Genomic DNA, 9,408 nt, shown 5'->3' on the forward strand with positions numbered 1-9,408 from the left:
CGGGCCGCTCCCCCCCCCGCCGCGCCCCCCCCCACCCCCGCCAGGACAGGCGGGCCCTTACGCATCACACGGATTCTGCCCTCGGCAAACCCCGACAGCCGGCATCGGAGACTTCGAAACTGCGGCCAGAGAGCCCACGGTGCGTATTTGTAGCCTGGGCAGAAACACAGCGATCACCCCAAAGTAGCTCAGAGCCTTTCGGACAAGGACTTCGAGTGTCAGCAGCATCCGAGGACTCGTGGAGGTGAAAGCCTCAGCAGTGATGATTCAAACACTGCCCCAGGCGGGGAAACGCTGCGGCAAAGGATACCGGCACCAGTGCCTGGAAGGAGCAGGACTGACCTGCACCTTGCCCACACCTCGGCAGCACAGCCCGGCTCCCACTGCATCGTTCCCTCTGATCAGTGACTTTGAAATTAGTTTCAGTTCACTTTATTAGATATTTCAGAGAAAAGTCTCTATGAAATTATGATTTTTTCCAAGCAGTTCCAGTTGTCCTGAATGACCAGAGCAACATCAGGTATTTTTGAAATCAAATTGTATCCAATACCAGTTTTGTTCATCCGTTCTGTCTTGGGGAAAAAATCTGCGACTGCTTGAGAAACCCCGGCTCTGTAGTCCATCAGTTTTCCAAAGTTAGGCAAAATCTCACTTAGTGCAAAACACACTGACGCTAAAGATGTATTTCTGGATGCTGCTACTTGCAAGCCTGTGTGATCCAGTTTTAGAACCAAACACATACCATGTTTCTACACCAGAATGAACAATTCATTCCATTTCAGTGAGTGACACGATAATAAATTTAGTCCCTTTAAGTACAGTACATTTCCTCCATAAAAACAAGTCCACATGCTATTTTCCTGTAAGAATACGGATGGCAGAAGAGTTCAGGCATCACAACTGGCCTACTTAAAAGCTATGCAATTATAAAACAGAAATTTAACAGTGCCATACTGTCAGACCTACCTCTAAGGTAACTCCTGTCATTAAAGGCTGGGAGTACAATAGGTGTGTGCATTAAGTGAACAAAAAAATGAGTAAAAAAAATGAAGGTATGGACAAAAATTATTCTGGCAAAGGAAAAGAAATGCTGTTCCTAATAATGACTTTAAAAGGCCACTATCAAGTTGGCATAATGTATTGAAAAAAGATCCCATGCCCCACAGGTCTTGAATGGTACATAGCAATACATCTGTTAATTCTGATTTTTAAAAAAAAGGCATTACAATGAATCAAAAGGCCAGATTCTATGGTATTAAAATAAATGTGAATCAGATATACAGTATTAATGGGTATCACTCAGTTATTAGACAGCTGCTGAGTTTAACCAGTGACAAGTGGGGAAGAAATTAAGTGATCCAGTGTAATACATTAGGGATTAAGTTGACATGCAAAACTAAACACTGTTACTCAAAGGACTGCAAATTCAGACATTATTATTTTAATATAGTGTCCATGGCTAAACTTCTCTCTCCAAATAAAGAAACTTAACTATGAATGGATCTCAAAGACTTAACCCATACTGATTTTCACACTCCCAAAGAGAAAATTTTTCCACAAAGAGCTGAATTCATCAGTGCGTGCTCTTTAATGAACTCAAGGAAGTCACAGTTCAAGTGGCATAATGCTTACTAGTCACAAAACATTTATGAAATATCTATTCTTTATAGTCTCAATTAGAAGATTCTCTAATATTTTAGTGAAGCATCAGATATAATTACAGTGCATTATATACAGAGTACAGAAATAATTTTATAGGGAAAAAATAAATAGAAAAAATATGTAAACATCCTGAGTAAAATTCTGCTGCCACTGAAGTCAGTTACAGAATTGTCACAGATACGAGCAAAGGCAGTATTTCACCCCTCTTTTTAAAGCATATAGCAGTGCACGTAACTTCATTTCAAACAGTTTAAAGTGCATACGACATTATAAAAAGAATTCATAAGCTTTTGAAAGTTTTACATATGCAGATTCCATTCATATCTATTGCGTCTCCTCAGTGCCATCTCTTCTGATTCAATGGCATCTGTGCTTATCATTTCGTCGTCTTCTACAACATCTGGCTCCAACTGATGTATTTCACATTCATCGTGTAATTCATGCTCTTCTATTTTGTAATCATTATCAATGTCCTCAAGCAAATCTTCATAACATTCATCTTCTCTGTTGTCCATTTCTTTCTCTTGAGAATGTTCAGCAAATGACTGAATGAGATCTTCAAGTTTCTCATTACAAATGTGTCCGAGATCTTAAAATTCACAAAAAATAATCAAAATTAAAGTTTACTGGAAAGGCTCTAAATTTCAGGTCAGTTTAGAAGTAGAATATTTTTTAATTTGGCTTTTTTCCCTCTTCTATTAAGACTCAAATAATGCAAAAATCCCCCAAATTTCTCTTGGAAGTCTCCAGTTGAAACCAATATACAGTTTGCTGTTCAGTGTTGTATGCAAGCATTACTCACAGCCTCAGAGATTCCCATTTGTAAATCCTTAGCCTAAAGTTAAGACTGCTTAGGAACGGACATTCCAAAAGCCTGTTTTATCAAAGCAGAATGTGACTGTGTGGTCCATGCCAGTTCAATGTCTTTAGCACCTATTCTTAAATACAGCATGATGTATCAAAAATTTGAAATTGGATACATCTCAAACAGGAAGAATGGTATTCCTCCAAAATAAAACTAATTCCACACAAATTACCTAAGGTGCAGAAGCTGAACATTATTATAGTAAGATCCATTTATTCTTTTAAAATATGAACTACTTAATTATCTATCTGTCTGAAAATTAAAGTACCTTTCGTCTTGTTTTCTGATTTATCCAATCCACTTTCTTTCATCAGTCGTCTAATTGATTGGAGCTGTGTCATTATTTCATCTTTCTGCTCACAAGCTAAAGCATTGACACTAGAAAAAGAAGACAAATGTTAACAGGTGAAAGATTATCTTGGAAGGGAGTGCTTGATAATAATACACTTATTGCAGTATTTCTTTCTGTATATAAATACCATAGTTAAGTTTGTGAAATGTTTAGGTCAAGCTTTCCTTTGAGAACTGTCTCTTGAGAAGTGGGGAGCCCATCACATCATACAACTATTGAATGTCACTGAACTCCAACACTGGAGCCCCAATGGCCAAGGTCAATACTGAGTACCACAAGTAACAATTATCCACAGTACTGTTAGTAGTAGTACAACAATGTCTAATACAGCACTCTAGAGTTTAAAGGCTTTTCTCACTCAAGGTTTTTTTTTACTTTCCTCCCCATCACTACTAGAAATTTGTTACGCAAACTGGCTGGTGAATTTGCTGCTGAATAGTTTCAGCATATGCTAAGTTCAGAAGTATACTGAACAAACAATCTCCTGATTCTGCATGTTTTAATCTAAAAGCATCCTGTTTCATGAGGATGTCAGTCTACAAAATTAACTGCAGGGATATTTTTATTTCTAGTAGATATATAAGGCTCTGGCTTCTTAAGAACAGAACTTCTCCAAAACTACAAGGAGTTTTTGTATTACTGATTCCCTTGTCACATTAAAATAGAGAAGTTCTATTTCACTGAAATACACACACTTTACAGATTCATTTCAAAACACAAAAACAAGCAGCTATACCTTGATAACTATTTTTTCCTTATAATTACATCTAAAGGAAGAAACTCACTCTGCTACCAAAATCTAATTCCCACAAGGGCTTTCAAATGTTACTGAGTTTAAGTATATTTTCACTATTAGTCTCCTTGGTCATTATTAAAATTCATCTTGTTAAGCCACAGTAACATGATCATATGTCTTCTGCATTTATGTTTGGTGAACAAGAGATGGGAGGTGTCTGTGAAAAAGTTCACAAATGGCAGAACTGGTATTACCTGCAAAAGGGTATGGAAACAATAAGTAATCAAAGAAGGCTCCCAAAACTGTTCCTGATGTATATATAAGGATCATTTTAAGAACTCTTTGTTAACATTTTGGCAAATTTCAATTTACAGGAAACAACACTGAGATTTTTTTAGAAACACTCACCAGTTTGAAAGTGGATCCAACTGAGTCAATAAAGAATTTAACATTTTCTCTGTCTGTGCTAGATGTTGCTCCAGTTCTAAAAGCTGATGCTCTAACAGAAACAAACACAAACAAAAGCAATACAACAAAAAAAGAGGGAGGTGGGGGGGTGGGGGGAGAGGCAGAGCAAAAGAGAAAGAACATTGTAAGTAATGTCTTTACAATATCATTAGGATATTAATTTATATTTTTGGTTGGACAGATTCAAAACCAGAAAGCTTCTTTCATCTATAAAATTCTACAATATGAAAAGGGAATGGTGGGGGTAAGAACAGAAGCCTTATTATGTGTAAACAGAAGTCCTTGCCGCCCAGTAACCTATCTCCAATAGTGCCCAAACAGAAGACACCTCTATAGAAACTGAGCAAGAATGTGGAGCTCACCTTCCCAGTGTCAAAAACGATGCAGCTGCAAGACTTCCTGAGATGTAAGTACTGTATTTATACTTAATATGCTTTCATGTGTTTGCCTATTCACACCTTACAAACGTATTTAACACTTAATGCACTACAATCAAGAGGAGTCACTCCTCCTAAAATACAATTAAACTTTGAAGAAAGAAGAATGCAACACACAAGGATGATGAGTAGGGAGTGTAGCAAGTCACTGCTGAGCCTGATTCCAGACCTGGTGTACAGAGACACCAAAAGATGTTCAATTCACTAAAAATGTGTCTAGACAAGGGAGGGAAAGGTATGAAAACAGCATCAACTTTGAACGTTTTTGACAGGTTTCCCATTTGGCCTACAAATCATAAATGGTCTCTATAATTGTTCAGCCATACTGTTCCACTATCAATTCTAAACCAGATCATTATATTATTTAAATATACCTGTTTGATTATATCCCATTTAAACTGAAGAAAACTGAACAGATCTTAAGTGATAAAGTGATTAAGAGAATCATACTGCATTACTATAGCTGTTTTAAAGAGCATTACATCTGGAGAATTTAAACAAACCTCAAACAAACATTTCAAACATACAGAATAACGAAGTGGGTTTTTGTAGATTCCTAACTGCTCTCAGTAACTTAAAAGATTGTCTTCATTTAGCTAGATTGCATCAATGAAAACATGTTTTGTTCCAGTAGGAAACAAGCATTTTTGTTGAACATATGCATTCCGAATGGGTATCTTACCTGTCTCCTTTGCCTTGTCTTCTGTACTTTTTTCCTTTTTGGAGTGACTTTCTTCATGTGACTTCATCTTTAAAAGATACAATTGAGTTAAACAACTTCATCATCATTTGTGTACTAAAACCAACACTGTCTTTAGAACTTCAGTGAAAGTAAACAGCAACCATGAAGATGTGCTACATTAATGAAACTTTTCTTCTGTGATGCCTTCTTCCTGTCTTAAGCTAACACTTCTGATTTTAAGCAAACACAACATGACTGGCAAAAGCTGTAAAAGAAAGCAGTTGCTATTTCAAAAGGGAGCAGAAGAAACCTTCTAGGTTACTGGATCCAGTCTCCTATCATTAATTACTATATAGAATTTATTTCTTAAAGTAATAAAGATACTATTATAAAAATATTTACATTTCAATCCCACAAGCCCAAGTGTAAAGAATTGTAACACCCAAAATATGGTTTTCATTATTTTTAAATCTTATACTAAACTGGGCAGCCTCTATACTCATTTTGCTAAACTGTGATATTTTTCTCATACACAAGATTAACATGAACTGTCTCCAGAAATGAGGATGTTGTCTCCAGTCTTATTCCTCTTCATTTTTATTTTCCCTGAGGGCAAGCAACAGTATTCCAGGTACACTCTCAGCTTTGCAAGTCCTGTAGTATCTCTTACTATAAATAATACATTTCAAGACTGATTCCTTTTAAAAAACAAGTGATCATGTGTTCTCCCTTTTTAATTTACAAATGGTAGAAAAGGTATCCATTATGTGAATAAACCTGTATGTTGCACCTGCATGATCAAATGAGAAGTCCAAATAAAAGATCCAGTCTACTCGCAATTCCATCTAACTGCTAATCTAAGAGCACTGCTCGGCAGGAATTGTCCACCTCCTTCCCACACTCAATCTCATTCTGAAGAATGAAAAGGGAGTGAAACACTGATGAGACTTAGGTTACAGACTCAGGTAGCAGCACTGTTTAGGTTCTCAGATTCTCATTTGAGGCTACAGGGTGAGATTCTCACTTCTTCAAATGTCTAAAAATACGTAAGCCAGAAGCCTTCATAAGGAAGAACTAGATACGCTAAAATTTTAACTTTGGACTTCACACTCAAACAGAGCAAGAACTGGCTTTTGGACAACCATATACATGGACTCAGAACTGGAAAAACAAACAAGCCAAGCAGTTACATTTCCTCCTAACTACAATAATTTAATGCTTTTCCTATGGCTTACCTTAAGAAGTTTGTATGCTGCAAACATTCCCACTCCAAGAGCATACAATGGCATGAGGGTGAATGCTAACTCTCTACCATTTCCTCTCGTTCTCTCGCTTTTTATCTCTTTTTCCATTGCATTTCTCATCTGCTGAATACTCTGGTAAGTATTACTGTCAGAATTTCCTGGATGCCGGTGAACTTGATAAACTGTCTGAGGACTACCTTAAAAATTAAATTGAGGGAAAGACAACAAGGTAAGAAATGAAATCAGGAGTCCACAACTGGAATTAAATTGTTTTCTTCTTGTGTAATCATCTTTGTTCATCACTCTTCTAAGACAGTGTGGGCAGCCTTGCATCCAATAAAAAAATTTTGAATTTTTCTTATATTAACAGGCAGCATATTAAATCTAGGCAGCAAAAACTCTCCAACGAAGCTTGGTTTCTTTAATATACAAATTTTAAGCTTCTTCCTTCACAGCAACATTGGCAAACCCTCAGCAAATCACAGAAAGACAGACATAACAAGAAACAATTTAAATCTTGAAATTAAAGCATACCCAGAGAAACTATGGATAACGCTGGAAACAATAATTAGTATTTTTTCCTTTACACCAAAGGAACTGAATTAATTACAAATTGAGTTGTCTGGTCCCAGGAAAAAAAAAGTTTTGTTGAAATGTACATGCTGTGCTGCTGCTTACATTATTTTGACAGTCATTTCAGTTTTACATGGATATTCCCACAGGCTTAGAAGTACTGCACCTCTGCAAATCAAATATTTATCAGGAGAAGATTACACAATAGCCAAGAGATGCAACCTTGGAAGTCAGAAGTACTTTTGCATGTAATTTGCCTGCCAGAACAGGGAGCAGATGAGAAAACAGCCAGTGTCATTGTTCAACTTAGGAAACAGGTTATTTGGTAATTAAATCAAAGGTTTGTGGGTTCACGGTACCATCAGCTAAAGAATGCAGATGCTTGCAGAGATGGCAGGGGATTGGGGGACTGTGAAGTTTTACAATCATGTCTCAATCAACTGCCTAGACTTACAATTTTGAACTTAATGTATCAGAACTGAGTATGGGTATGACAAGGTTCACATTCTATAAAAACTCCCAAACAAAAGACCATTATGGAAATCACTTCTTGTCAATTAATATTGTAATATGGGCATTTCAGGAACTCATGGTAACATAACTCAAGTGTGCAAAGTACAGCCACCATCAGATAGAGAAAAAATTAAAGTTACACCTCCCAGTGAAACAACTATTTGGCTACAGCTTCTGCCAACTGCAAGAGAAAAAAAATGGATTTAATTCTGCTAATCTAAACTGGTACTTTGTGATAAGAGATCTTGAACAGCGTTTTAGTATTGCCTAAAATGAGTTAGCCAAAAAAGTTTTTCGGACCTGCAGGGATGACCTTGGGTGTAGCAGCCTTTACTATCAGATCTAAAGTGAAGTCATGCCAGGTATGACTGCAAGTTCTTCCACATGTAATTGATCAGTTTGCAACACTCAGCTTTTATCCCTATGTTTGTTCATTGGAACTCAAAACACAATTGGACAATTAAGCAATAACTAAGCGCCCTAGCTGATACAATCAGAACTCAAGCTACCTTCATCACTCAGTGCAAACTCTGGCAGGCATTCTCCTTTCAGGACAAGTAGGTTTAGACTTGCTAAAACTGCACTAACTAATCTGGAAATCACATTTTATATTATACATATTTTTCCACCTTTCAGAATGTTTCGTACTGATTCCTAGTTTTACATTTACACTCACCTTTTTTACCTACTTTAAGTTCTATTTGTTTTTAATGTAAATGAGAAGTTTTACTAAAATAGTATCACAGATAAAAAGATTTCTAAAGATCATACAAATAAGAATGTGGCAAGGGAAACGCCTTCTGGGTGGAGAGAAGGAACGTTGAATCCTACTGGAGTCCAGTGTCCTGCACCAAGTTTATCCCACAGAAGAAACAGCAAAGTGAATTACTAGCCAACCAGGAAAAAAGAACCACCCAGAGAGGTGAGGAGATCTGTCTGAAATTTATTTTACTCAGTGCTGGGCCAGTACTTCTGTAGAATCACAGGCATGTGAAGTGTTTCTATTTTTTAAGGATTTGGTTTTAAAATAATTTGATCTATAGGGAATATACAGCTAATCAAGAGAAAACAGGCCAGGCAAGAGCTTATGAAGCACAGTAAGTTTGATATCAGCTGGGAAGAACATGGTAGCAGCTCAAGCCTCGATTCTTCTGCCGGCAGGGAAAAGCACAGACACATTTGCAGGACTATAGCAACTAGCTAGCTATCTGTCGGCTTGAAACGCCTTGGAAGGCATCATCAATGAATCACAGAGCTACATCACAAAAGCAGGCTTTTTGTGATTGTCAAAAACAAAGGTGGACCTTTGGACCTTCAGCTAAATCGTGACATGCACTGATATGACTTAACATATATTTCTACCATTTTAGCTCCCACAAGTAGTAAACTCTGTAGCCCATTCATTGATACATTTTCTAAACAAGCATCTTGGACTCATTTTTAACACACTGCCGGACAGATTTTGTACCACTCTGTGGATACATTTACTAACAGCAACACTTGGCTTCCTTATTGCACTTGAGTTTTTCCCCTGTGACACCTCCCAGTTCCTCATCCGTTCGATTGTGCCCCTGCGGGCACTGCTCGTCACACCGCTCCACACTTCCAATTACCGGGCGTTTCTTGCACTTAGGAGTAGTTTTGGTAAGACAACAAAGACAAAACCCAAAGCACTGGCGAACCAGAACAGCAGCACACCGCCGGAGGTGGGGGTGTTTAAGGCGCGTACAGGCCAGCTCCAAGCGGTCTGACCAGGCCTCCCCGTCCACAGCCCGTGTACACCGGCGCCTCCCGCCGGACGAGGGCACATCCCTCTCGGGTCCCGGGGTTCCCTTCCAGCCCGCCCGAGCCCGCGGCGGCTCCGGCACGGAACCCC

The 9,408-nt window shown here is 38.0% G+C and overlaps 2 protein-coding genes across 4 annotated transcripts in view; both read right to left on the bottom strand.

Moving 5' to 3' along the window:
• CAPS2 (calcyphosine 2) overlaps positions 1-272 on the bottom strand; it is a 29,076-nt gene extending 28,804 nt beyond the window's left edge. The window contains exon 1 of one of the 3 annotated variants that reach the window (XM_017733254.1): positions 62-272. The gene's annotated coding sequence lies outside the window, so the exon portion shown is untranslated. The remainder of the gene's footprint in view (positions 1-61) is intronic. The other 2 variants (XM_017733253.1, XM_017733249.1) reach the window with 2 other exon arrangements.
• Positions 273-1,565: 1,293 nt separating this feature from the next.
• CCDC107 (coiled-coil domain containing 107) lies at positions 1,566-9,344 on the bottom strand. The gene is made up of 5 exons (XM_017733259.1): positions 6,438-9,344; positions 5,203-5,269; positions 4,024-4,114; positions 2,796-2,905; positions 1,566-2,251 (listed from the first exon to the last, which is right to left on the bottom strand). Exons 1-5 carry the CDS (start codon positions 6,564-6,566, stop codon positions 1,962-1,964), a joined length of 687 nt encoding a protein of 228 aa, XP_017588748.1. The 5' UTR covers positions 6,567-9,344; the 3' UTR covers positions 1,566-1,961.
• Between the last annotated feature and the right edge of the window lie 64 nt (positions 9,345-9,408).

This window comes from Corvus brachyrhynchos, unplaced genomic scaffold, assembly GCF_000691975.1.
Source record: "Corvus brachyrhynchos isolate BGI_N302 unplaced genomic scaffold, ASM69197v1 scaffold32, whole genome shotgun sequence".
Classification (NCBI taxonomy): domain Eukaryota; kingdom Metazoa; phylum Chordata; class Aves; order Passeriformes; family Corvidae; genus Corvus; species Corvus brachyrhynchos.